This window comes from Zonotrichia leucophrys, chromosome 3 (assembly GCF_028769735.1).
Source record: "Zonotrichia leucophrys gambelii isolate GWCS_2022_RI chromosome 3, RI_Zleu_2.0, whole genome shotgun sequence".
Lineage (NCBI taxonomy): Eukaryota > Metazoa > Chordata > Aves > Passeriformes > Passerellidae > Zonotrichia > Zonotrichia leucophrys.
In genome coordinates this window covers 87,546,646-87,574,563 of record NC_088172.1, presented here as the reverse complement: position 1 = coordinate 87,574,563, position 27,918 = coordinate 87,546,646, and the positions used below count along the sequence as shown (strand labels likewise).

At 37.9% G+C, this 27,918-nt stretch overlaps 1 protein-coding gene across 2 annotated transcripts in view; it reads left to right on the top strand.

The window, feature by feature from the left end:
- The first annotated feature begins 1,848 nt into the window (after window positions 1-1,848).
- RAB3GAP2 (RAB3 GTPase activating non-catalytic protein subunit 2) overlaps window positions 1,849-27,918 on the top strand; it is a 43,141-nt gene continuing 17,071 nt past the window's right edge. Inside the window, exons 1-18 of one of the 2 annotated variants that reach the window (XM_064709156.1) lie at window positions 1,849-2,013; window positions 10,761-10,825; window positions 14,030-14,153; window positions 15,697-15,778; window positions 17,701-17,748; window positions 17,852-17,927; window positions 18,066-18,167; window positions 19,250-19,349; window positions 20,977-21,069; window positions 21,878-22,026; window positions 22,960-23,039; window positions 23,128-23,217; window positions 24,271-24,410; window positions 25,029-25,245; window positions 25,550-25,693; window positions 25,951-26,033; window positions 26,344-26,408; window positions 26,740-26,830. In XM_064709156.1, coding sequence (XP_064565226.1) covers window positions 1,905-2,013; window positions 10,761-10,825; window positions 14,030-14,153; window positions 15,697-15,778; window positions 17,701-17,748; window positions 17,852-17,927; window positions 18,066-18,167; window positions 19,250-19,349; window positions 20,977-21,069; window positions 21,878-22,026; window positions 22,960-23,039; window positions 23,128-23,217; window positions 24,271-24,410; window positions 25,029-25,245; window positions 25,550-25,693; window positions 25,951-26,033; window positions 26,344-26,408; window positions 26,740-26,830 — 1,858 coding nt within the window. In that variant the 5' untranslated portion in view covers window positions 1,849-1,904. Of the gene's footprint in view, window positions 2,014-10,760; window positions 10,826-14,029; window positions 14,154-15,696; window positions 15,779-17,700; window positions 17,749-17,851; window positions 17,928-18,065; window positions 18,168-19,249; window positions 19,350-20,970; window positions 21,070-21,877; window positions 22,027-22,959; window positions 23,040-23,127; window positions 23,218-24,270; window positions 24,411-25,028; window positions 25,246-25,549; window positions 25,694-25,950; window positions 26,034-26,343; window positions 26,409-26,739; window positions 26,831-27,918 lie in introns of both variants that reach the window. The other variant, XM_064709155.1, reaches the window with a different exon arrangement.

The following is a 27,918-nucleotide window of genomic DNA, read 5'->3' as shown; positions in this document are numbered from 1 at the left end:
CAGTCTTACACTGTTCACTATTCTCTAATGAGGAAAGTTTTCATAATGTCATGAAAGCTTCACTAAAGAATGTCAAACCATGTTGTTAATTTAATTTCTTCCATACTCTTTATTAATTCAGTTGACATTACTAGTGACTGTGCATGTTGCAATTCTAAAATGTCATTAAACAGTTTTGTTTACAGGCTTTATAAGTTTACTTAGAGCGTCTGCAAATTCACCAGCCTCTTGTTCCAACTTTTCCCACACTGTGACCTTGTTTTTGAAGAGGATCCTTCGTATTACTCCACATAATTTAATTCTATGCTTGTTCAGAAAAACAGGATTGAACAACTCTCTATTGAATAACCATAGGATTATTCAACTGTGTAAATTCAAGTCTAACCTGTGTGTTGCCTGAGGAGCCACAGATTTGAAATGTAAACATAAAATGTTCTTGTAGTTGCCAAGGGCAAAATTACTGAGCCCTGATTACTTGTCCTGGGTACAGAGGAAAAGACAGATGGAGTGTCTAGCACTCTCTAATTCAATACCACCTAGCTCATTGAGGGGCCGTGGTATTAGCAGGAAATCTGGGGCCCTGGAAGCAGAAAGCTCCTCATCTTTTTGCCAGGCTTGTGGAAGGCGCTGAGACTGCGAGGCTGCTCAGCACCCAGATAAAGCCACCTTGGCCACTGCAGAGTCCCACTGCTGCCACCTCAGGTATATTTTATATAGAATGAATTATTCATTATGACATAATAGTAGATGAAAGATCTTAACTAATACAAAAGTACTAAAATTACTAGTAGTGTATAGTACAGGGTAATAAAGTGCATTGTATCAAAGCAATTATATTAAAGATACCAAAAAGAAACAATGCCAGCCTCTCTCTCTTCAGGAAGTGTTTGTGTTTGTTCTATGCTGAATACCCTCTTGTGGATATTGCCTCTTTTGTGCCCTCTTTTATTGGTACTGCATTTATTACAAGCTTTTCAGCAAAATTGTGATTCCTGCTAGTGTTTTGTTGCTTGTTGGAAGAGGGTGGAGGAGGAGATGCAGTTCAGTGGGGTTAACTTTCCCGCTAGGTTTTAAACCAGCACATCACTACAACAAAAGAGAACAGCTGAAGACATTAAAAAGTTGTCAGGGTAAATTAAAGCCAGTTTCTTTGCATATCTCACAAGAGATTTTCTGGTCTTGATAACCTGGTATAGTTTCTGCCTTTAGGGCAATCCAGCTGGAGCCCATTTGGCATGAAACTTCTGTGAGTAAAAATTTGTTTTTACTTTATCTTAGAAGGTATTTAAGGACCACGTAGAAGACCTAGACCACAAACCCAACTTGCAAAATAACTTGGACTTTCTCAGTTATTTCTGCTTTTCTCAGTTATATCTGCTTTTAGCTACATAAGACACACATTGCTATCTATCACACAAAAGAGTCTTGTGAGAAAACAAGGAAGAGTTCTCATATACATATATGTACGTGTTTGTGTACACATAAAACGGCTAGTCAAGTAAGATCCATTAAAAATTTGTCAATTCTTATGCATAGGGGAATTTGTATTTCTTCGGGGTCCAGAAAACATCCCTTGGTGTTCTTCCCAAACATTCTTGGACACGCGTCCCAGAGAGCGCGATCGCACACCACAATGGCGCACCCGACAAGATTAAACAGCCTCAAGCTGCGCCAAGGGAAGCTCACGTGGGACGTCGGAGGACACGCGTCCCAGAAAGCGCGATCTCATACCGCAATGGCGCACCCTGGGGGGCACCGCCCTCAGCGCTGCCCCTCGGCACCGCCCCTTCGGGCCCGCCCCCGTGGCGCATGCGCCGTGCGCGGGGCCGCGCCGGGCCGGAGGGAAGTGGCCGAGCGTTTCCGGGTTGGGCGGTGGTGGCGGCGGCTGTACCGGCAGCGGGAGCATGTCCTGCGCCCTGGTCCCCTTCGCCCACTTCCAGGACCTGGAGTTGGCCCGCGACTTCCTGAGCCCGCACCGCCGCCAGGGCAGCGCCGCGGCTGGCAAGGAGAGCGGTGAGTCCGGCCCCCGGTGCGGGGCTGTGCCCGCCGCCCCCGCGGGGCCCGTCCGGCCGCGGGGCTGTCTGTCCGTCCGTCCCTGCGGGCCCTGCGCTCGCTCGGCGCCGCTGGCGGGGGCCGTGTTATCCGAGTGCTCGGGGTCGCTCCTGTGGCGCAGGGTGGGTGTCTCGCCATAGCTGCCACATCTCCACCTGCACAGGCAGACTGTCCTGGCGTCCCCAAGTTTCAGGTGCGCGGCTGCTCGCAGGCGTCACTCCTTATCCCGTAGTGTGGAGGTGAAGTTCTTTGGCTGCTGACCTTGCCTGCCCCAAACTTCTAAAGTTTGTGGGTTTCATGCTGGGAGTGCGCCTGCCTGAAGGCGCTCTCCTAAAGACAACACACGTTGTGCATGCGAGGCTATCTAGGAGCGCGGAACGTGCTGAAAGTGTACTGAAGGTTTGGCTTGGCAGCTTAAGTTAAAAGACAACGAATCCTAAAGCAGTCACAGCCTGAAGTTGTGGACCAGGTTTCTGCTGTGTGAGGCAGTGCAGGCTGAGCTGCCTGACACAAAAGCTGCGTTTTCAACAGATCCATGCCCCGGCTAGAAACCACAAGGAATTAAAACACTGTTTCTTGTATTTGTTATTGCATACTGTGTTAACTGTATACTGTGTATATAGATGTAAACTCCCCAAAATACACAAACTATATCTGGGTGATGTTTTTTGGTTTCTAGCAGCAGTAGGGAAGGAAAGTGTTTGAAGAAGTTAATGAGGATGCTTGTAAATAATCCTCACAGCTGTGGACAGAGCTTTAAGAAAAAACATGGAGGTGCTTGTTTTAAAAGTCTAAAGTGCCCGTGGGGGAATTAGAAGAGGGGAGACCATAGGATGGTTTGTGTTTGGACTGGCCTTTAAAGTTAATCTAGTCCAACCCCCCTGCCATGGGCAGGGACACTTTTCACCAGACCAGGCTGCTCAAAGCCCTATCCAGCCTGTCTTTGGGCACTTCCAGAGATGGGGCATCCGCAGCTTCTCTGAGCAACCTGTTCTAGTTCCTCATCTTCTTTATTATTAAAAAATAAAACTTCATAATATACAATATAAATCCATTCCCCATTTAAAGCCATTGGTCCTTATCCTGTAACTACAGGCCTTGTTAAAAAGATGACACAACAATTGTTAAAAACTTTTAAAAGTACATTATATGTTCAGCTAATTAATTTTGCCACTAAAACTTTTGGTAGCAAACAGTTTTCTGCTGCTGCTTGTTTTGTAACTCCAGCAGTTTTTGAAAAATGCATAACAAGTTCCACATGGCTTTTCTTTTGTATCATTTGTATCTAAAGGAAGGATTCTGAAGCAGAAGGCTTTGGTTAGTATCTCTTGAATTCTGAAGATAAAAGCAGAGGATTGGAATGTGTTTGTGTTTCTAAATGTAGACGTTGAAAGAAATTAATTTTTTTTTCTCTTATTTGATGATACATAAGAGGTGTTTGTGTAAAAAAACTTGGCTATTTTATTGAAGTGTATTTATTGAGTGGGAGCCATAAAGAGAAAATGTTTAGTATGTTGTAAAACTACCAAAATAATAGAAGCAAAGAAGATGCATGGCTGCTGTTCCATTTTAATGAGTTGGCTGTCTTCTGGACTATTTTTATATTTGCTTATTCAGTCATTGAAGAAGAAGTGAGTGTTTTTCAAAATAATACTCATTTAGATTCATTGAAGTCTTTTGGATTTATGCCTGTAATTTTTTGCTACCACAGCTGTTTTCATTGTTGAGGAAAAATAAGTATAAATGTCAGCAAGTGAGAGTTCCTAGAGTGGTTTAGACATAAGATTGTAACTTAGTGATTTTTGAAGCAGAAATTCTTGATGCATTTGTGTTTGACAAGGAGGAAGTGCTGCTCCAACTTGCCTTGGTATCTTAAATTAGAAGTGAGTAAATTGTGCTTTTTATCTGGGAATGCTTTGCTAAAAGCTCTTCTGTTGACAGAATGTACTGTTTTAAAACAGTAGTTTAATAAGGTTGCATGTTTTAAATATTTATATTTTATATTTTTTGCTCTACAGGGAAAAAAAAATAAGTTCTAGGGTTTCTTTGCTAATAAGTTCAACAAGATGTTAATTTGCTTTCTAATCAAACTTTAGTTCTCAACTTAAATGGTGCTAATTTTTATGCAAACAATTACATAAATACTAGCAAGCACCTGTCAAAACTCTTTAAGGTTTTTTTACCTGACAATGAGAACCTTTCATCTACTTTCTTGTTTTTAAAGCTAAGCTTCATTTGTGTGAAAACTCTAGCAAGTATATTAAGGCTGTAGTTACAAATGATGTCAACCTTAGGGAAATAGATATGTATTAAATATTTTTATATAACAGAGCACGTTTGAGTTAACAAATTATTTTAGTCATAACTTAATGTTTCAAGTGTTAGTAGAATTTTCAAGAGTTCCTGTCAGGTTTTGGATAACAAGTGTTTTTGAACAGATGCCTCTGGAATCTTCAATGTGCGAGGTTTAGGGTTTTTAGTGGAGGCTGTAGGCCTTGTCTTTTTTTGTTTCTTAGTTATAGGGCAAAGAAGTTTTTAATGCTGTTTTAACTTTGGCCATATTTTATGTCTAACAGAACTAACCAAAGTATTTTCTGTGAGTGTATTTGCTGCAATAAAATTTAGGGTTATTACTATAAAAGCAGTAACATTTTAAATGAAGGGAATTTTACTTGCTTCAGAAAATGCAGACAGTACACATTTCTCAATCATGATGTGATACTGAGACTTTAGTCCAGTTTTGAAGTTAGATGTCTGTGAGTAAAAAACCTGTAACTTGTCATCTTGTATTTAAAACAGTATATTTCATTTACACAAAAGCTAATCTAGGTTGTCAGTTTCAAATTTAACTTGAAAGGCTTAGCAAAGTCTTGCATATATTAAAAATACAGGTGTAGGCAAGTAAAAAAACCTGGATTTTTATTACAAGGGACTTGATTTTTTTTCCCTTTCTTTGTACAGGTAAGCATTTAAACACATTCTGCAGTAGAACAAGATGAAGGAAAGCATCCTATCAACTACAACTTCACTTAAGTTTTTCCTGTAGCCCAACAGGTTGCCTTGTTTGTGCAAAGGATGCACTTGTCTGGTAAACTGGGAGTAAAAAAAAAAAGAAAGCTGTCCTCATTCTCTGAGCTTTGTGTGAAGTCACTTCTGCAGGTGCCTGTATCCTGCTCCCTCAGTAAACATGGGAAGAGAGGGTTCGTGTGCTTCGTGCTTGTGTTATGCAATCATCTGGTAAATTTGCCACTGATGCCATGCTGGAATAATGTAAGAAATGTTCACAGACTGCTTGAGCTGACCATTGATCTGCCATGAAGCAAAATATAGCTACTTTTTATTGTCAATATTGGAATAAAATAACAGGTGTTGCATTGGATCTTGGCTCACGTGCTTTAAGTAAATAAACCTGGTGTTACAGAGTGAGCTGGTTAAACATACTTCATATGGAGTTGCTATGTCTTTATTCCTTAGGAAAATAAAGGTTGGAGTGCTTTTTCATATTTTAATGAGGAGGACTTAAATAAGCATGAGAATTTAAGAGTCTTGGGAAAAGTAATGCTGTTAATGAGGCACAAATCCTCTGTGGTGTCTAAGTGCCTCTGAAAACTGCTGTTCTAACTGTGCAAGTACTGGGAATAGGAAGTGTTTGCACCACATTTAATTTGACATCTTGCTGTGTTGAAGAGGTTCTGGGCTGCTGTTGGCTGGATCAGGAAACAACTGTAACAGTTAACTTTTTTATAGAGCTGTCTAAAATAAAGGCATGCATACGAATGAAAAATCCATCTTACTTGCAATATGTGATAAAGCTTTGCAGGCATGAGAGAATTTTAGCATTCAGAAATTAATTAATGGATATTTACCTGAACAGGGCAGAAAGTACAGAAAGACAGATAAAATTTCCTATAATCTTTATAAATTGAAGAATTTAACTACAATTTATTTAGAGCAACGTGTGTCTCTGTTCTTCTAGTACACTCACAACTCAAACTGTGTTTTAAAACACTTTATAAGCTTGATGACAGCAGTTCAGTGACATAGCCAGGTAGAACTGCTGCTAGATAAACTGTGGGGGTGTTAAGATGAATCAGAAAAATCAGTGCTTTCGTATGTGCAGATATTTTTAGTTCCCAGGTGTGTTTTTATCTCCTGTTACCTGAATGAAATTAATAAAGAAAAAATCCAACAAACCCCAACTTGACCTTGAGAGTTCCCAAGCAATGATATCTCCATTTATATTAATGAGTTTGTTCTTATTCAGGGGAAGAAAAAAATTGATCCCCTGACCTGAGGGTTTCCTCAGAGCTACAAGGTGTCACTTTGCTGCTTCTTTTTGCAGTAGGAGTGGTGGCTTAAGCCTATCAGAGAAGCTCCTTTCCAAAAACCCTGCCTTGTTACATTGACAGCAGTCTGAAAAGTGCTTTTCAGCCCAGTTCCTCTAAAAAACGTCTTTGGACTTGTACACTTTGCTTTTATCTGGATCAGCTGATTTAGTTCAGAAATACAGAAGGCCAGGCTTTTTATTTCAGAGTTGACAACAAGGTTACAAAGAAAAAAATACATTACAAAATGAAATTCTAGACTGCATTTAGCATTAGGGTTGTTGTTAACTGCTTCTGTATCAGTCTTATTGAATCAGTTATATTCCTGTTGAGTACTCTTCTTACAAGCTCTTTTTCATTGCCTCTTTAATCAGATTCTCCCTTTCCAGATTGTAATATTTATGTTTAGTATTTCTTTCTTTCAGTTTTCCTGTAAAGGGTCATTGAAATAGGCACTCTGCATGAATTGGGTTGCATCAGTAGCAGTTAATACATCTCAGATATGGGGAAGAGTGAATGACATGCTCTCAGCATACCTGACAAAATGCTGTCAGAGTACTTCACCTGAATTACCCTCTCACCTGAGTTTTTTGCTGCTTTAACACCTCCGTTATAGCATAGCCTTCATTCTTTCTTGCTCTCACTTAAGGCATTGCCTGAATCTGAGTAAAAGTATGGAATACTATGTTTTGTGTGTAATCTGTTTAATTTGTCTCCTATGGCCTTTGGGTTTTTTTTCCCTCTAGTATTTCAAAATTTGTTTTTGGGGTTAAGTTATGACTGTAAGCCATGGAACTTTGCACTATTACTTTTAAAAAAAAATTACGTAGCTCCTGGATTATTTTAAATTTAGTCATTTAGTCATTTTTCACTTTGTCGAAAGCAATTGTGACCTCCTTAAGGAAAAAAATGCTCAAGTGGTTATTTTTTGTGTTCAGAAGACTAACTTAGTTGCGCTTTTGGGGTTTTTTTCTCCCACTTAAGGATGTCTGAAGTCAGAAGAGGGAGCAAATATAAAACTAGTCTTAAGAGAGGCTTCCTTGAAATGTTGGCAAAATAGCCTTATGTATTTATCAGTCCTCACGTTGGAGGAATGCTCTTTGGGAATAAATGCTCTATGATTCCTGAGTAGCAAGAAGATTCTAAGCTGTTTCTAAAATTCCTCGGCCTGAAGAGATAAGAAACCACTTCTATTTTTTTCGTAATTATGCAATGCAGTGGTATCAGAATTGCAGTAAACATGCATGGAAGAAAACCTGCAACTTTCACAGTTAAGCAATAATTTTTTGCACTATTACCTAATAATGTTTTATATTCATAAAACACGGATGGGACTTCATTGCATGTGTCCAAGGACATCCTCCAATAACCTCCTGCATGGATTTTGAATGTAAATGTGAGGGCAGGAAGGAAAGGCTTCAGCTGCCTGCCCTAGGTCCTGGTGCTGCTCTGGAAAGAAGGGCACTGGTAGTTCTCTGTGCTCAGATATCTTTTCTGTAATTTGGGAAGTGAGTAAAAACATCTTTCATATTGAATTTGACCTGTTAAATGCCAGTTAGACCTCAGTTGTCTCAATCTGTTGTGATTTTTTTTCTGTTTCCTCTGTTCTTATCTTTAAAAAAACATGCTTGTAGGTAAAAATTGTTCTTGTAGGTATTATGTTTAATGATAAATGTGCTTAAATGAATTCTCTTATGTTTTAACACCAGTGTTGCACATGTGCAGCATTTAAACCAGCTCTTAAGTTTCATATGTGCTGATGCTATATGCTCCAAATTAAAGAATTAAATGGTTTGTGTAAATCCAGCAGATGAACTTTTATTTTTGCAATCTCATAGTAAAGGAAAATCTGGAATATTGCTGCTGCTTTATCCAAGTTAGGAGAACTGTTTATAAGACATTATTACTAGTCAAAGATAGAGTTGAATGGAAATAAAGATTTGTGCAGGAAAATTTGTTTATTTTTTAATTTTTTTTTTCCTGAAGAGGGTCTGGAAAAAATGATCGTGTTGTAACTGTTTAGGGCTTGCTTAGGTGTTGGTTACTAGACAATGTGTTGTGTTCCACAGTTGCTAGTTCTGGCCTGTGATATTGCTGAAGGAGATGGTGGGGGATAATTTCTTAAAATCTTCATCATAACAGAACTTGGACCCTGTGGACTTGGACTCTGACTTGGCCACCCTAATCAAGTGCTGATGGGTGGGAAAGGCTGTGCAAGCTGGCAGTCTTCATGGAATACTTTATAATTCTTTGGCACAGATGAATAACTGGTGCTTTGAGTTACTTTATGACAGTGTCTCCTCTGTCCATTGTTCCAGGGATTGTTGTCTGTTGTTTAATGCCTTGCTTCATATTCCTCACATAGGTGAAACGTCAAAATAAGAAAACAATTTTAATTTCATTTCTTCTTAAATAAGAAACAATCTGTGGAATGAAGGCAAGATGGGTGCAGGCCTTGATAAATAGAAGTGATGGCACATCCTGGGGTGATCTGTCCAAGGAGAATAGATATGGGGGAGCAGGCTTGTGAACGCTTGCAAGCTGGAGCGGGTGCTGGCTCTGCAGATCGGGCCACACACAATTCCAAAAGATCTCGGCAGTTTCGTCAGTGCAATGATGACTCACCATTACATCATTTTCCCATCTTTTTTCATTTATCCAGTATCATCCCAGCATAATAACAGCTACCACAAAATTGTGGCTATTCACAGAGGCAGCAAGAATCCTCGCAGCTGCAGTTTTATGTTGTGGGTGTTCGGTCTCAGAATTGAAGTGGCTGAGGTTTCTGAGGAAGGTTGGTCTGCCCTGTGCTGCAGGGAAGACATTGGTCCCAGCTGTGTTTCTTAGACACGGTTCTGTTTCTCTCTCAACCATGGCACACGGACAGATTTCTTTCCTCCATGAATTTTATAGGAAGATTTTTTAAAAACCTTTTTAGATAAAATGCAAACAGAAGTAGAGTTTTATTAGCAATCTTAATCTAAACATTGAAGTTAGCTACTGTTTTCTTCTTGTGGTTACTATATTCAACAGTATTTGCCATAATTTTCCTTTATATGTTTGTACACTGCAAAAATTTTCAACCTCAAATGCAAGATGAGACTGTGACCCTTGGAAGCTTGTTGCTTATATAGGGGTGTCTGAAATAGTGGTGCAGTTATATTTGCATTGATGATGATGCAGTAAAACTGTATGGCTTGCCCATTTTGCAGATGGTACAGAACTTTGCATTTTACAGAGGTAAAATGGAGTGGGCATTTTGTCTTCTACATGCTCCTAAAATACCTTCTCGACAGCACTGGGGAAAAGTCTGTCTTAAATGTAAATTTTTTTTTCAAAGGTTTTTGTCTTCATTAGCCATAGAGAAGATTTAAAATCTAGCTAAACAGAGAGATTGCAGATTTCTGTTTTGTTGTTCAGCCTTTCCTTGCTTGGTGGTAATAGAACTACGAGTTTTTAGACCAAATAAAATTGTTCTTGATACAAACCTTCTTGTCTGTACTGTTTGGCCCTCCAAAATGGCAGAATCTTGCTTGCTTAGATCTAAATTTAAACTCATTTGAGACAATGTGCTTAAGCTTCTTCTTAAGGTCAAATTTGCCATGACAACAGTTAATGGAAAAACTTGAAAGAAATCCTTGGAAAACTCTTGGAGTTGATATTACTGCTTCTATTTTCACTCTAGTGCATGCTTGGATGGAAGTCAGTCCTTGGCTTTTCTACTGAACTACAGTGATGTTTGTTGATTTATTGAGGGTTCCAGGGGTAATAATGTCTGAGAATTGTACATCTACTACTATTAAATGCCTGTGGCTTTTCAATTTATTTCAAGTTCTGTATTTTTAGGTGAAAAAGAGAACTTCCACATTCACTCTTACAGCTAAAGAAGTAGGCCTGTCTCTATTAATCTCTGTTTTCTTAGGTGTTTGAGGTACTTTGTGAGCTTTTGCTTACTCTGAGGTTTCTGAATGACATAATTGAAACTGATCAGTGTCTCATAAATTTTCCTCTCTGTTGTCATGCAAAGATGTGAATGACCAAGATCCCTCTTCTCATTTTCTCATCGGAGGCCAAACCTTCAGCTTTTGCTTTGCTGGTGGGATCTACGTTTTTCTGGACTCAGATATATTGTGGTCACAGATGAATTTCCTTGTAACATTGTTCCCTTTTGTATCTTGGGTACATCTCCTGTTGATCTGCTTCCATAGTGTCAGAAATGGAAGTAAATAAAATACAGAAAAATAAGACACTTCAGGGTTCTTTCAGCAGAACTGCTTTAGTATCTGTCATAAAAAAGTTGTAATGCATTAGTGGGGAATGGAAAATGATAATTTTGTTGCCTATGCTGTATTCCTGTGACAAGTCTTTTTTTACTTAAAACAGGCAAGTCAACAAGCTGGGAAGATGGTGGCTGGGGAGCCTGGGATGAAGCAGAACTACAAGAACCTGTAAGTTCATGTGTATGTATCTGTGTATATGTATTTATTGCTAACTTCCCTATTATAGAGGACTTTTCCATTGGTTTGTGTGTGTGGTGTTTTGGGTTTTTCCTCCTATGTAACTCATCTGGGCAAGAAAGGTCTTGACTTATGTTTCAAATGTGGCTTCTTGTTTGTCCCTTGGTCTGTAGGTTTTTTTCTAAATATAACTTGGATGTTACCTATTGTGATAATTGCCCATGTTCTTGTGTTCTGTAGGGCTTTTCTCTCCGAAGTATACACACATTTTCCTGTGCTGCTGCACCTGAGGGCATCCTTTTTGTCCTGTAGCTAGTCAGAAACAGTAGGGCATGGCAGTGAATCATGAATTAATATAAATCAAAAAATCCTAAATAATGAATTAGTGGTATAGACATCCTCCTAAGGATCCCTAGTGCTCCTTTTATGTTGTCATGTGTGGATGGTGCTGCAGAAGGGTTTAAACTACCTATGTGGGATGGAATAGCACAGTTGCTCTTTAAAGGGGGAAAACATTCCTCTGCCCAACTCATTCTACTGAGAGCAGCTGGGCTGGTCTGTTAACTGTTTGTAAGGCTGAGCCTTCCAACTCCAGCTGACTTGATGAGATGCCAGTGAGGCTGCTTGTAGAAATCCTGTGCACCTGAATGAATCATCTCAACAGAATTACTTAATTCCCTCTAAGAGCTCTGAGGAATCCAGACCTCACCTTGCTAACAAACCCTTTATCTGCTGTCTTTTTCTCAGTGTGTAGGAAGGATGCCCAAGCTGTTGGACAGTATCCTTGTGACTATTCAGCAGAGAAACAGATTTTTCAGCTAAGGTGACAGACAAATTGAAATGAGCATGATGTCTCCCAGGGATGAATCACTGACACTGTCAGGAATGGCAGGGTATAAAACCTTTTAAATAGGATGGGTACTCAGCTGCACTATAATTGTCATGAAATGAGTGTGTTTCTCAAGCCACATCTTTTCTTAGATGTGCTATAATGTTTATAACTTCCTGAGTGAGTGGAACAAATACTTGATTTTCTACTTTTGTTGTAATTTGATAGAACCAGCAGGCATTTCTAAACTGAAATAGTTCGATTTTTCACTCTTTTCTTTAAAATGTCACACTTTTCTGCCAGGTGATTCGCATCTTTCTTGCATCCTCTACTAGCAAATTTTCCTCTAAAGTTACCGGTGATTCCAGGCCAAACTTCAGAAAGGGTTTGCTATCATACACAGCAGAGAGGTTGTTCTGTGCAGGAGCAAATGAATACAGGAGTCTGTGTGTCTGAACACACAGCAAAATGCGTGAGAATTACTGGTAAAATATAACAATCAATTCCCTTGTTTAAGCTTTTAACTCTTGATTTGCATTATGCTTGGTGAAAGATTCATTGTTTCTTGGAATTACTTGTACCCTGGACAAATAACTATTTCATGTAACATAGCAATTTCTGAGAAGGCATTGAAAATTTAAAAAAACTTTCTGTTTTTTTATAAGGTGTCCTTTTAAAGACCCAATTAGTTGTTTTGTAGGAATGATGATGTCTTTTCTAAAATGCAGATTTTAAAAATTCTGTCTTTCACCTTTAAGTTTGTTTTGACAAGTTCAGTGCCTTTCCTGTTTTAATCCATAGCTTGTTTTTGTAGCTAATATGGGGATAGTGATGTTTTATGTCTTTGTATTTCAAGTTCTTTGTTCATGTTTACAGATAATTTTAAATTTTCTGCCTGAAATAATGTTGTAATTCCTTTTAATCTTCTGACAAGCCTTTAATTTCTGGTTTTTTTTCCTCAGTCTGAAAACCATGACATCAAAAATTAGTGCATGGCTTTTCTTTGGCTTTTGCTTATGTGTTTTTGCACGACACATTTATCTCTGCCACAAGGAGTTCAAATTGTCATTAGTATCTCAGATAACTTCATTGCCTTTTTGTAAAGTCTTGAAAAATGCCAGTAAATAGGGGGAAATTGTTGCTAAAGAATTTGGCATCCATCAACAGACAGAAATAACATGAAAAGAGGTTCTCTTACACAAATTAGGAAATGGTGTGGACAACAGTAGTTAGCAATGCTTGTAGTGTGCTGATGTAGACTTTATCATGGATACACAGGGTATTTCTGTGTGCACAATAACCATTTTTATGCTACAAGCTTATGCAAGGAAATAAATACAATGAATAGCTGATTAAGAGCATGGTATGCAAATTCTTCCTACAGTTTGGTGTTTATTTTTTTTTTCTGGGAGTAAATTGGCAGATTTTCAAGCAGATTTTGCAACTTATCTGTAACAGAATAAATAGAATGAATCAGAAAATGATCTCACTGAAGTTGTTGGGTTTTTTAATTTGTGCATAGCTGCTTTGAGATATTAGAGGATGGAGTAATATTTTGCAGAGCTAGGGAGAGGTAGGGTTGGATATGGAAGTGGAAATAAAGTCTGTGGACAAGGAAAAGCGTGTTGTTGTGATTGGATAAGAGGATGAATCTAACTAACCAGGAGTATCGACTCTGAGACTTTGCAGCAGTACACCCCTAGGCTGTTACTGCCTCACTTTGAACTGTGATTAGCAGGAGCTACTTTGTTTGTGCCACAATGAAATATTTGGCTCATTGCCCCGAGGAAAAAAGGTATAATTTTATTGCTCATGAGGATGGTATCTAAATTTTTACTTACCCATCTTGATACCCTTAAAACTTGGCAGCATTTTGTTTGGAATTGTTTCCTTGTGGAGTTACTTTGTGGAAAGGCACCTGATACCTGGTGCCATGTGAATACCAGCTTAGTAACCTTCTTCATATGTACATGTATTTGCTTAAAGCTGATCAATGTATAGGCTTGGACAAATTCTTCATTTTGAGTATGGATTGTAATGAGAATAACTGAAGAGATTCTCTCCACTTTCTAACCAATGATTTTAAAACTTAAGATCTCATTCTCCTTGTGTCTCTTTAAAAGGAGATGATTTTGAGTAGAGCTAGTCATGAGTACTTCTTTGTTTTCTGTTTTGTAAACACAGAATTAGTGCAAGAATGATGCATTTCTCAGGGCTTTTCATGCAGGTTGGAGCTAAAGTGATGTGGTCAGTAATAAAAAGTCCATTCCTTGCTATGGAGGGCAAGCCCCATTGTTCTCATTGGTCTTGCAAGTTCTGCTGTGTCTAAAAATTGTTGCATTCATTGATTAAAGCTTTACCTGTAGGAAGAAGAGGAGTCTAATTCCAAGAACCAGCGAAATTACTGGCTTCAGGACTGTGTGTTGTCCTTGTCACCAACCAATGACCTGATGGTAATAGCTAATGAACAGAAAGCCGTCTTCTTAGTGCGTAAGTATCCATTCCACTGAGTGCTTATGCTAGGACACTTTATAGTAACCAAAGCAATATTTGTTTGCCCCACTCTCTTCTGTTTATCCCCTAAGTCATACCTTCAAGAATTTTGAAGTGTTTTATAGTACACATCATGCATTTTCTAGGTGCTGCTTGTCAAGTAAGTTGCTTTGTCTTTACATCTCAGCTGTGTTTTGATCTGGGGAAACTGTTTTGTCACATGAAATGCATATGTGTTATAACTACCTAGTTGTTTTAAAATGCTCAGAGACATTGACATTCATTTTTCTCAGTAAGAAAAACGAAAGTTTTGGTTTTAGCTATTAGAAAATGCTTGACCTTAGTTTTCTTTTCCCTTAAAAAATTACCTAAGCCAGTATCCCTCTTGGAAGGGAGTATTAATGTGAATATTCTTGCAATTCCACCTTTGACAGAAAATTCTTGAATACCATCTTGAGCAATGGGTGGCTTTGTATTTTACTCTAAAGTAGGGCTCTGGGAACTTCTAAAGGTAATCACTAGTAATGTATGAACACTGCTCAGCCAACTGCTGTTTATAGATATGCTGTTGTTTGGGGTTCTGATCTTTTGAAGACTGTAGTGGGTGATGTGAGGAAGATGAAGGGAAACATCCTGATATGGGGACTATTATAGCATTTAAAAAAAAAAATCAGAGTGTTAAAACTCAGATTTGCATAGTTTGGCTGATTGTATTGAGTCATCATACTACTTTGTCGTTCCCTGCAAAGCTGTCTATTCCAAACCTGCTGTAGCCCTGTTGCTAATTTGTCATCAAAACTGGAAAACCAGCAGTACACCTCATTAAGTTCTTATTGGATCAAGCATAAAAAAGTGATTTAAATCACTGGAGAATGGATGAATTAATGTCTCCGATGAACTTTACAGTGACAACTGTCCCCCACTGGGCAGAAGTGTCCCTGTGCCTCAGGTTTTAGGTGTCAGACAAATGGCACACAGCACTAACTTAGTTTTGGATGTCCATTGTCATGGAGAGATGATTCAACAGTCAAATGGCAGCTGTAACAGCAGCCCGTGAATAACAAAGTATGGTGTCTTCTAACCCTGAATTATGATGCAATGATTAAAGATTGTCAGATTTAATGTTATTATGTTATTATTATGTTCTTTTTGGCAGTTAAAATTTTCTATTCATTGTAGCTCATGTTCAGTAGTGTTCCCAGAAGTTTTTCCTTGCTTAATACTTCTTTCTGAAGGGTCCCTGTGTCCTGAATTGAACCTTTTAAAATTTGATGGATTACTGTATGAATATTTTAAACAAAACTACATATTTCAAAATTTTAGTGTCTTATTCCATTTAAATTTCTAAGAAAACATAAGTCCTTTAGAAAAGTCACTAAGACTATATTTTTACTTTTATGCTCTTCAAGGTTTGTAATTGGCACTTAATCTAAGTGTGGTAGGATGTGTTGTACCAAAGAGAAAAAATAAAAATAGAGCTATGTTTGTGAGATGCAAAATATTGGAGTTTTATAGCTGGTGTCTTTATCCTTCATGGCAGCTAAATGGAAGCACAGTGACAAGGGAAAGGAAGAAATGCAATATGCTGTTGGCTGGAGTGGCTCTTTGAATGTTGAAGAAGGGTAAGTGTTGAAATGCAGCTGTGATTAAGATGTTATTTTCATGTTTAGCAATTTGTAGCCTGCTTTTTACTTGTTCTCTTTTTCCTTTCATCTGAGTGCATTTGTGGTTTTATGTATATTAGTGTTGGAAACAAATAGAGTAACATGGTTCATGAGAAGCAGTATCTGCAAAGCTCGCTCCTGTATATTGCGTGGTATCACAGAACAAGTTCTTACAAATTAAAAGAATGGTTCTCTACAAATCAGTGTATTTGTGTGTAATTTAGACATGCTTTTTCTAAGTTCTTGTTCTAGAAGGGAAAAAAAAAAGTACTTTTTGAAAAATCTTTTATAGTAGAGATGAAATTTTCTTAGGGAATGTTCAACTGGAAATGTATGAAGTTGTTCTAGAAATGCTTCTCTTCATTTTCAAAACCTCATTCAAACAAGCATAAAGTGAACTCTGATCAAAATATGGTTTTGGCCTCTAAGTCACTTAGGGACTTGGAAAATTTGTTCTGGTCATACATTTGGTATTTATACAATATTTTTCCTTCATCTGTCTTCAAATAACCAGACAGATGCTTTTTTGAATCTCCCATATGGAATAAGATTTTGAACTTTGCTGGTTATGTTTGCAGCCTTGAATTGCTGTCTGCTTTTGAACATGCTCCCTAATGCCTTCAACCTTCTGTTTGGTGCAGGAGGTGTTGACTTCAGCTTTTCTCCAATCTGTAAAAATCATAATCCTTTTATAAACTGCTGTTGCTATGCATTTGAAATTACCCTGACATTTTTTGTTAAAATAAAAAAAAAAAAAAATCTGTTTAAGGGTTTGTTTCTTACTAATGTTACAGCCCTGAAACAGGTAGCTATGAAACAGGTAGCTCTGTTTAGATAGGGGCACTTTTATTCAATACATTTTGATTTATTATTCTGTGGAGGTGTTAATATGTTAATTACTGTCCAATTGTCAAAAGACTTGACTGGTTTTGGTTGGCTTTTTGGTTGTAATTCTTTTTCCTTTCCCCAAAGTTGCCTTTAACTGAGAATGTTCTGTAGTGGCTAAGCTTTGCTATTGCAGGATGAGATGTCACTCAGATATTTAATGTTGCTTTGACGATGTAATGAACTTGCAACTCATCTCAGCCTTGCATTTAGAAAGCTTTCCTTCTCTGATTGTCTACCCTGCTTATTTAGTCACTCTTTGGGAAATGGAGGTGGCCTGGAATGTAAATAATAAACAGTACTGCTGGTATTTATCCTGCAAGTGCTTCTTGGGGATGTCATCTTGAATTCTATGCTGTCTCATAAAACCTTTTTGCTGCTTCTGTTTCCCCAGACAGTGTAAAACTTTGCATCATGGTAACAGTGAAATAACTTCTGAATTGAGATACTCTGACCTGCTCATCTGCTTGCCTTCTGCATGCTTTGCCTGTCATTGAGCACGCTCAGTTATTGCATTAACTGGGAAGACCATATTCAAATGCTCTCAAATTATAAGGCACTGAAAGGCAGTGTATATAAAATCTACCTAATTGCATTTTTCAAAAATTTGTTTTGATATTTATGGTTCAGTTAGCTCTTTAAAAAAAAAGTGGGTTTTATGACATATCATTATATTTCAGAAGAAATAATTTACCTTTAGGCACATGAAATTCAGCTGGAATCTTCTGAACAGTAGTGACAGAATAATCAGTCTGTAATTTATGAAAGACAGCATTAACAAGTTACAAAAAGTCTGTTTAGGCACTCCTGAACTTGTAACTGAAAATGTCTTTAAAATGAAGGGACTTTTTTTGATTCTTATTGAGAATTTGATATATGGTGTGCCGCAGTAATAAATTATTAAAACTTTCAAAGTGCTGACATGGCAAGACCTCTTGAGTGGAATAAAATTTCCCAGCAAGGGAAAGCTGCTAATTTTGTGTTTCTGTTTCTAGTGAATGTGTGAGTAGCGTATTGTGTATTCCACTGGCAAGTCAGAAGAGGTAAGGATGTATATGCATCACTAGTGTCCTTACATGACACTTTTTTATATCTCTGGCTTGGAATGGCATTTATTTTTAACTTGAGTGTATCTTTGTGAAACAGGAGCTCCACAGGCCGCCCTGACTGGACTTGCATCGTGGTTGGCTTCACCTCTGGTTACGTTCGGTTTTACACTGAGGTGCGTTTCTCAGCAGGACAGGACCAGGGAGCTCTTGGCATAAACATCTGGGTGTTTTAAACTTTGCAGATCATGCTTTTTTGCCTTCCCCAAGAAAAGGGACAGAAATGTTCATACTTCTTATCCTTTCCTTTCTAGAGTGGAGTACTGCTTCTTGCACAGCTTTTGAATGAAGATCCTGTCCTACAGCTAAAGTGCAGAACCTATGAAATTCCCAGGCATCCTGGTGTCACAGAACAGGTTTTGTCAGATTATTTCAAAAGCAAAGTGCCAGTGTTATGGGATATAGAAGGGAGTATTCTCTGTGAATCCTCTGTGTCCTTTATCAGTTTTTGATGGGATGGACAATTCCTTAGAACAGGAGACCCTTGATTTCTTATTCTAGATGTATTCATACCTGTATAGTTTGAGGATTCAGAATGTTTTTTGGAGTATTAGCTCTATAGATTTGTTCTGTTTTTCTCTGTTTGCAAAGGAGTACTTCATTCATTTTCTATTTATTCATTTATGTGCAAAAACCATGGTAATGCATTCATGAAGGGAAAAATATGTAACTTGACAGATGCCAAGAGCTATTCATACTCATTCAAAAGAACTTAAATATTTCACAGAAAATAGCTAGAAATTAAAAAATATTTATAGGGCTAGGAACCTGCATGTCATTATGAGTATTTCCTGCAGAGAAGGCTCTGCAGAACTCAGACTATTTAGTACAGAAGGCAGCTTTCTTTACTTTTGGCTGAGTTGGCAAGTTTATGTGGAAAATGAACAAAATCACTGAAATTTCCAAGTTTTCTTTGTACAAATACTTTGTACATGATTTAGTATTTGATGACTTATGATTTAGTGACATTTTTGGGAGCAGTTTTGAAATACAGAAGCATTAAGGAATTTGACTCTTGAATTTGTATCACCAGATTAGCATTTATGTGTCCAAGTGGTAATTAAGGCAGGCATTATTCCAGTTTCAGAATTTCGCTTCCTAAAACTGTAATACTTACATTCTAGATGAACCTGTTTTTCTGTCGCCTTCAAAAGCTGCCGTAACTTATGTATTTTCTTCCTAAGCCATTAGATATATTAAGCAAACAAATTATTAAAAGAAAATAAAAGTAGAAAACTATATGGCTAAAATTATTTTTGGGAGAGTTTAATACTAAATTTCTGTAGTTTTTTCTTAGTTGCCTGTGGCTTGTTCGATATGAACTCTCTGGATGTAATCCTCATTTTGTGTAGTTAATAGTATAAAAAGCCAGAAAATAAGCTGTTTTAACAGTAGCAGTGATCTATTTTTTGTCTCCTTTTTCTCATTTTTTCCCCAGAATGAGGAGCTAAGTATCTTGTACCCAGCAGCAATTGTGACAATTGATGGCTTCAGCCTCTTCCAGTCCCTTCGTGCGTGTCGCAATCAGGTAGCAAGAGGTACGTGTAAGGGGAAATGTTTATTTTTCAATCTGTTAATAGTTCTTTATTTTTTAGAAAACTTACTTAGATGAAATATAAAATTAGGGTGGAATTTAGATCTTCCTTGCTTCTTCATTGATACATTAACACCTACTGCATTCAGGGATGTTTCTTCCTTTACAGAAAATGTTCCCAGAGCCCAAGTTGTCCAAGTAGTATTGACTGTCTTCTGCATGTTCACCATAATACTGTACACTGATTTTGGCTGAGATAGAGTTAATTTTTTTTTCTAGTAGCTGGTATGGGGCTGTGTTTTGGATTTGTGATGAAAACAGCACTGATAGCATGCTGATGTTTTAGCTGCTGTGAAACAGTGCTTACTCAGTGTCAAGGCTTTGTTTGTTTTACACACTGTCCTGACAGTGAGCAGGCTGGGAATTCCCAGAAACTGGGAGGGACACAGCTGGTTCAGCTGACCCCAACTGACCAAAGAGATATTCTGTGCCACATGATGATGCTCCTGGAAATAAAAGCTGGGAAAAGAAAAGGAGGAAGGGGGAATCTTCAGTTATGGCATTTGACTTCCCAAGCAACTGTTACGTATGTTAAAGCCCTGCATTCATGGAAGTAGCTAAATACCTGCCTGCTGATGTGAAGTAGTGAAGAAAATTTATTATTTTGCTTTGTTTGCATGCTGTCTTTATCTCAACCCACAAGTGTTCTCACTTTTGCTCTTCTGACTCTCTTCCCCATCCCACTAGGAGGGAGTGAGTGAGCTGCTGTGGGGTGGTCAGCTGCCCACTGGCATTAAGCCGCTGTGTACTACTGAGGTGCTTCTTAGCATGCCACTGTCAGTGCAATGTTCTTCTTCCCAAGAAAGACTTTATGGGAAGTGATAATGTTGGGATGATGGCAGTGGTGGTCCCTGCTCTTTGTGTTCATGTCTAAGAGCTTTTCATACCTTGTTTGGTTGTGCAGACTTAGATCCTGTTCCTTTAGTACAGTGCCTGTTCATAACTCTAATTTGGAAACAAGCTCAGTTTCCAGGGAGTAGAGGAGGATTACGTGACAGTACTGTGTGATAGATGGCACAAGGATGGTGTTGAGAAGGACTCAAAGCTTGTTGCAATATCTGCAGCTGGGGTGCTGTGTCTTCCTTCATTCTTGATCATCTCTATTTAGGGTAATAGATACTTTGAAAGTGACACTCACTGGTTTAGTCTTACCACTGTTCTTACCTCCCACTATTACATATCTAGTGAGTGTTCTGACTTTGCAGGTACTCAGGTGGAGAAGTTTCCACCTAAACATGCCCACAGAAATCAATTGTAGTAGCTTTTTAAAATTGTACAGTGTATTATACCATAATAGCTAGTAAATACACTATCTGCAAGTACAAAATGTATTTATGATGGAATATCGTGCAGCTTTCTTCAGTTAATTTTTAAAAATGTTTTAATTTGATGATGGTAAGTATTTCAGAAGGCCATTTTAACAGATATTCCAATGCCTGTTAACTTAAAACTAGGTTATTTTGTGTCTTCAGATTGCATCAGGTGTTTTTTTTTCCTCTCTGTTATACTATTCCTTTGTCTTTGACTCAGTAGAAATTTTTTTGTGCTTTATTGACTTTTGTCAGCTGCAGCATCTGGCAATGAGAATGTTCAACCTCCACCATTAGCTTATAAGAAATGGGGTTTGCAAGATGTGGATACGATTGTTGACCATGCTAGTATAGGTAAGCATTTCTGTTTAGTTTCAAATATCTTAAAAAATTAAATTCATGGTTTTGTGCAGTTAAATTCTGCTTGAGAGTGCTTAGTGATACTGATTGTATAGAAGTACATAGTGAGTGAAGGCTGTCATAGTGAATGATCTCATTAACCACTATCAAAATATTTTTTATTTTCTAGTCTAATTGAGTCTTCCCTCTTACAGCTGTAACTAAATTGTTCTTTGTTGCTTGGTAAGAAACAGCTGAGAGAGGCCAGATCAGATGCAGTTATTTCCATTTCTGTCAGGTGAAAGAACTGTCTGGCAGGCAAGTTAAAGACCAGTGTGGGTCTTTTCTGAGTCAGACACATAAGGAAATTTAAATTCGAGATGGTTCCTTTCCAAAAAGGACAGATTGACTGATAGACTGTCAAAGACTTTTACCCTTCAGAATCTGCAGAAGCCTTGGTTCTTGTCAGAGAGGCAAATCTGAGGGATAGTAAGCTTAGTTTCTCTTCCACCCTTTCTACAAAAGCAACTAAGAGGTCAGAAGGCTGCTATTAAGGCAGGTGAAGTGAGTTTGGTACATGTATTTTTGCTGCTGAACTCTGCTGAATTTTTTTCTTCTGAATGAACCATATGTGCTTTGTAATTAACCTAAGTCCATGAGGTTATTTCTGCCGTGTTGTTTGGCATTTCTATGGTTAAAGTTGTTCTCTTCCCGCTGAATGCTGGCTGGTCAGTCAAGAAGGCAGGAATATATTTATGCTTTTAGAGCAATTGCATGCCTCTGTTCTGAATGTGTAAGACATTCACTTTAATGTTTTTGTTAGGCATCATGACACTGTGTCCTTTTGATCAAATGAAGACTGCCTCCAATATAGGAGGATATAATGCAGCTATTAAAAACAGTCCACCTGCCATGTCCCAGTATGTTACTGTTGGAGCCAATCCTTTCACTGGGTTCTTTTTTGCCCTGGAGGTATGTACTACAAAGCTGACTCGCTGAAACTTTGAATAATTAATCTTCCTTTTTTTCTGTATCAGTATTTCTGAAGTATTCTTAAGTTCTTTTTATGAATACATTTCCCCTTCTTGATCTTCTGCAACTGGAATGATTTGGAGTGGATATGATAGTAGTGTCTAGCATGGGTTCCTGCTACTGAGAAATTTTATTTTCTATCTTAAATTGAGTGTGATAAATAATTTTTTTCAAATTTGCTAATTTATTGCCAACTAATGTTTTTGAAAAATTATGTCAGTATCATGTAAACATGCATCTTATGGATATTTGGAGGTCTTCAGCCTTTGATTCAACACAACCTGAGTACATTGTAGTGATTTTTTGTAGGAGAAAACTGCAGTTTGTGCTTAACTGTAGCATATTTACATCATCTTCTGTTGTATGGGAGGAAAAGGATGTCAGTGTAGCTGTGTCTGTATATTCAGACCCTACATGTATGCTGTCCTTACCAGGATTGAAATTTAATTGTAAATGCTAGAATTGGAATTTTGGTTTCTGTACTTGCTTTCCAACAGGTTTGTGAAAAAACTGCTTACGTTGATATTTGCAAGGATACCAAAGCCATACACCAGTCAGCTCTCTGTGATAGATGATACACAGGGGTTTTTTAACTTCTGTTGCAGACAAACATACTGAGCTAACAATGACTTTCAGAGGAATTTGAAATGGTAAAGATGTCAGAATGGCTTTTCTGGGGACAATGAATTTAAATTTTGCAGTCTTAAAGCTGTGCTTTCTGAGCTGAAAGTCCATAGGAGCCCTGAAAAGCTAATCTGCAGTTGAGTTCAGTGTAAGAACTGTTTCTTGACTTTCTAAAGGTTTTATTGCTTCATTTTAGGGTGATTCACAGCTGACTATTGACTTTCTAAACACATTTTTCCCATATTTCAGGGTAGCTCACAGCCTCTGTTGTCTCATGTTGCCTTAGCAGTTGCAAGCAAACTGACTTCAGCATTATTTAATGCTGCCAGGTAATAAATTTATTTTTTTTTTTAGTTGTAGCTGCATAATATTTTTAGGACCATTAGTGTAATTCTTGTTATGTTCTTCTGTTGCAAGTGGCTGGCTTGGTTGGAAGAGTAAACATGAAGAAGAACCTGTCCAGAAACAGAAACCAAAGGTGGAGCCTGCCACCCCATTGGCAGTGAGGTAAGTTGTGTTTTCTTCACGGTCAGTTACTTTGCATGTCTTATGTTTTTAATTATTTAAATTATCTTGGAAGGTATATAACTGATGAAGATGTGACTTTAAGCAGTTATGGTAGTTTGCAAGTCGTTTGTTTTAAGCTTTGTTTCATTTCAGTTTATCATTCTGGACAAATAATTATTCATCTTCTCCATTCCAGTGCATGGGTTCAGTGTTACTGTGCAGTCGTTGCATGACAAGGCAATCACTTATCCTACTTTCTGAACTTTGCTTTTTCAGTAGGACTTAGGCAGAGCTATGATATATCTTGGTAAACATAATGTTCTGGTTTGAAAGCAAATCAGTGAAAGACTCCAAGTCAGAAATACAATTTATTAGGAAAAGGGAAAAGAAAAACCAAAATACATGCAATACTACGAAAGAAAAAAAACACTGGCAGAGTCAGAATACAACTTGACACCCTGTGGGTCAGGGTATGGTTGCAGTCCAGTTGGATTGGTGGCTGCAGTCCTCCTGAAGTGGTAGATGTGGTTCTGTTGGAACAGTGATCCTCTAGGAAGAGTGTAGTCTTCCTCTGAAGATCCAGTGGAAAAGATGGCTGTTCCTCTGGGAATCCAGTGGAAAGACTGGTTGTTCTGTCCCAAATCCCAGATTATATCCAGGTAGAGGTGCTTAGCTTCTCCCCCCTGGGTGGAGCAACTCATAATGGGCTGTTATCATTCTATGAATCATGTGGTGGGTCCATTGAACAAAAATGTCTCCTGGAGGGAGTTATCTCTGAGTCATGTGGAAAGGCATTGATGGGCCCATGAACAGGAGATAAGGAAAAAACACTCCCCCTGCTGGTTTCAGCAGTTCTTGTGGATGGGAATAGAATACATCTTAATATTGTAACCTAGGACACAGAGCAAGAACTCTTTTCATGATTTGCTTGTAATTTTATCCATACCTTCCGTTAGCTTAAAAAGGAAGTCTTAATCCTCAGAAGAAAAATCTAACTATTTCTGAAGAAAAGGATGTGTCTAGTGGCTTTGCTTCATTATTATTTTTTTTTAGGTTTGGACTTCCTGACTCGCGGCGCCATGGTGAAAGGATATGTCTTTCTCCATGTAATACTTTGGCAGCAGTAACAGATGAATTTGGAAGGGTTATTTTGCTGGATGTTACAAGAGGACTCGCAGTTCGCATGTGGAAAGGTATGGTAGTGATATTAGTATAGCAAATAATAGTCTTCAAAACACGGAGGCATTTTATGTTCAGACTTAGAATTCTGAGAATTTTAGTACATTGCTTCATTACAAACCAAAGTCACGTGTAATATAAAGTCCATAAGGGTATTTTTGCAAATCCCTGGAATGTAGTTAAAATTTGGTCTGTTTGGTTTGTATTTTCTTTTGGAAGAGCTTTAGCTCTATTGAAGATTATTTCTGTTGGTAAGCTCTAGTACCCTTTTTAATTCTGCTGAGAAGATAAACTGAAAAATCAGTAGGAAGACATACAGCTTGTTAGATTCTCATTTCATCATGGTGGCTGCACAGCAAGGGACTCCTCAATGTCATGCATTGGTTTAATGTCCTGAGCACAGACCTGATGGATTTTTATATGTTCTTAAGAATAATTTATTCTTCACCAGGGCTTTGCCAAGGGCTATATTTGGCCACTCTCTGGTGGGTCCTGTGCCGAGTCAATGGACCAGAGTTCTTTATAGGAGTCAGGAGTTGCACAATTTGAAACAAAGCTTAAGATTACAGCTTGATGCTCTAATCCTGTATTAATTTCTGCACATTCGTGACCTTCTGTCTTCTCTTACAAAGGATACCGTGATGCGGAAGTTGGTTGGATACAGACTGTGGAGGACCTTCAGGAAAGGGAAACTGAGAAGATGGATTCTTCTCCTTTTGGAAATGCACAGGGTCCAAGCAGGGTAGCTCAGTTCCTTGTGATCTATGCTCCAAGAAGAGGCATTCTGGAAGTGTGGAGCACGCAGCAAGGACCTCGGGTTGGAGCCTTCAATGTGGGGAAATACTGCAGGTAAGAATCAGGTGGCAGGTAGGCATGGTGGCTGTGCTGCTTCAATAAAGTGATGCATGACTATGGCAGGGTAAAAGTGCTAGTGGTGCTGGCAAGCTCTTCCTGTGCTGCCCAGTGTTTCCACTGCATGCAGCTTCTTGTTCTAGAGGTGGGGATGTATTGTCATGTTTCATCACACTAGAGTCTTTTCTGATAAAGGTGTTTTGCAGTTCTTAAACCTTAGCTTCATAAAACTTAGTGCCTTTTTATTTTGTTTGTGGACAGGGAAGGTTGCTAATTTTGGCCATTTTAAAAAAAATTTCAGGTTGTTGTATCCTGGTTATAAAATAATGGGTCTAAACAATGTGACCAGTCAGGGATGGCAGCCCCAGACTTATCAGATATGCCTTGTTGATCCAGTCTCTGGAAGTGTAAAAACTGTCCATGTACCTTTCCATTTATCACTGAGGTAAGAACTTTTTATGCTTTATATGAGTAAATTAACTTCATTCTTGCTTTTGGAAACAGTTGGATACAGCAATTCTAGTGTTCCTTTTCAAGCTGAATAGTACTCTGTAATAATATCATTGGTTTGTATGGATTAACATGATTTTATCTATTGGGATGTTACCTTAAAGTAGCATAAATAATTTCAAAAATACAGTTTTATTGAATTATTACTTTTCATTTTCTTCACTTATACAATTAAAAATTATTTTCCTTCAGTGATAAAAAGAGTGAACGAGCAAAAGATATGCATCTAGTGAAGAAGTTAAATGCTTTACTCAAAACTAAAACCTCAGATCCAGGTACGTTCTCTTGTATAATTTCTTAAGATTGTGTTATCAAAGAGTTCTTGGATTTTCTGTAAGTATGCAACCACAAGTACAATTGTGGTGCATTCTGACAGCTCTATGTGCTATGAGCTATGATCTTTAAGTAGCTTGAGATTTCTGTTATTTTGTTTCATTTTTCTCGAGCTTATTTTGGCAGCTTCTGCAACAGTGACATCATCTTTGTCATGAACCCACATGCACCTTAACTGTTATGCAGGTTTACTTGCTCTTCAGAAGGCATTTAATGAATATGAATTTAAATTGTGATTGTCTTTATTTGCAGAGTTAATTGAAGCTGAAGCAAAGGACTTAATACTTGATATCAAATATCCTGCTACAAAAAAACAGGTGAACATTTAGAATATATTTTTTTTTTATCCCTAGAATTACATGAAACAAATAATTGAGCTGTTTAGGGTTTCTATGTGTTTTTTCTGGGTAGCTTTTTACGACATATTGACTAGAATTAACTTTGACTTGTGACTTCCCCAAGGCATTGTCTGTAAATAATAAAAAGAGAGAAGACGTTTCTGTAGGAATAAATTAGGCCACAAGTATATGTGAAGGTGAAATACAGATGAAAAATTGTGGTCAAAGTTGTGCTATCGTTGGCTTAACTTGTGTATTTTAACAATGAGATTAAGTGACTGTTTAATTCTCTTGAAAATCTGCTTAACAGGCTTTGGAAAGTATATTGACAAGCGAACGCATGCCACTTTCATCTCTCACAAACATCACTCAAACATTAATGGATAATTTAAAAAAACAGGGTAGGTAGATATTTATTTTGCTAATATAGAGAGGTATTTGCACTTTGTCTGCAGTGCTGTAAGACTATTACTATTGTATGTAGAAGTGTTCTGTTCCACAGGGAGACCAAGTTTGGTCTGCCTAGTTTCAGTGCTAGGATGTTGCTTTTCAATGTCTTTATTTAATGCAGACTACAAATAGCTTGCTGGTAAGTATGTTTGGCTAAGCTTGCTGGGTGCCAGTAACTTGTGATGATATTTTTTTATAAAACAAACTCAAAAAAACTGGTCTGAGTGCTTGTGTCCTGTAAAAGCATCCTTTAGAAGGAAGGTTCATAGGCTTTTGCCTGTAAATGTTTTAATTTATTCTCTCTCCAAAGAAGGAAGTGAAAATGTGACGTAATCTGTGAATTTTAATGTATTTGAAGCACAAAATCTTTATCACTGAGAATCTGAGCTGTGACCACATCTAGTATCTTTTTTTTGGTGAACTTTGCTGAAATTTACCAAATACTTCATGTTTTGGTAGAGATTTCAGAGCTTATGTCAGGAAGTGCCATTGCCGATTCAAAATCTTGTTGCTGAAAATCAAAGAAATCTCTCCTTCATTTCTATCAGTGGTAGTTTCTTTTTATGGTTTTCTTGAAGTACATAGAGGAAATTGAGACCTTCACACATGCAGTTCTTTGCCTAAATTCTCTAACTCATTCTAAATCAATAGTATTATCCATTTCTTTTAGAACTCCTAAAACATCCAAAGGAAAACAGAAATATGGCTTTTAATTCTGAAGAGAGGTTGACAGAGTAGTATATTTCCTAAGGTCTGTGTGTTTGTGCATTTTTCATCATTAATCTCCTGTCAAACATAACATTATTTCCCCACAGTCACAATATACAGCAAACTTGACTGATGTTCCAGCCTTCTAATTTCACAAGAGTAGTGTTTTATTTCTCCACTTCTGTCTAGTAGGTAAAAGATAATTTGAAGCAAATCCTGGGCTCTGTGAATGTTGTGGTTGTGAATTCAAGGTCAAGTGATTCTGTGGCAAACTCTGTGTTTTTCTCTTTTTTTGATAGGATTTTAATAGCAATGTACCAAAAGTATTTAA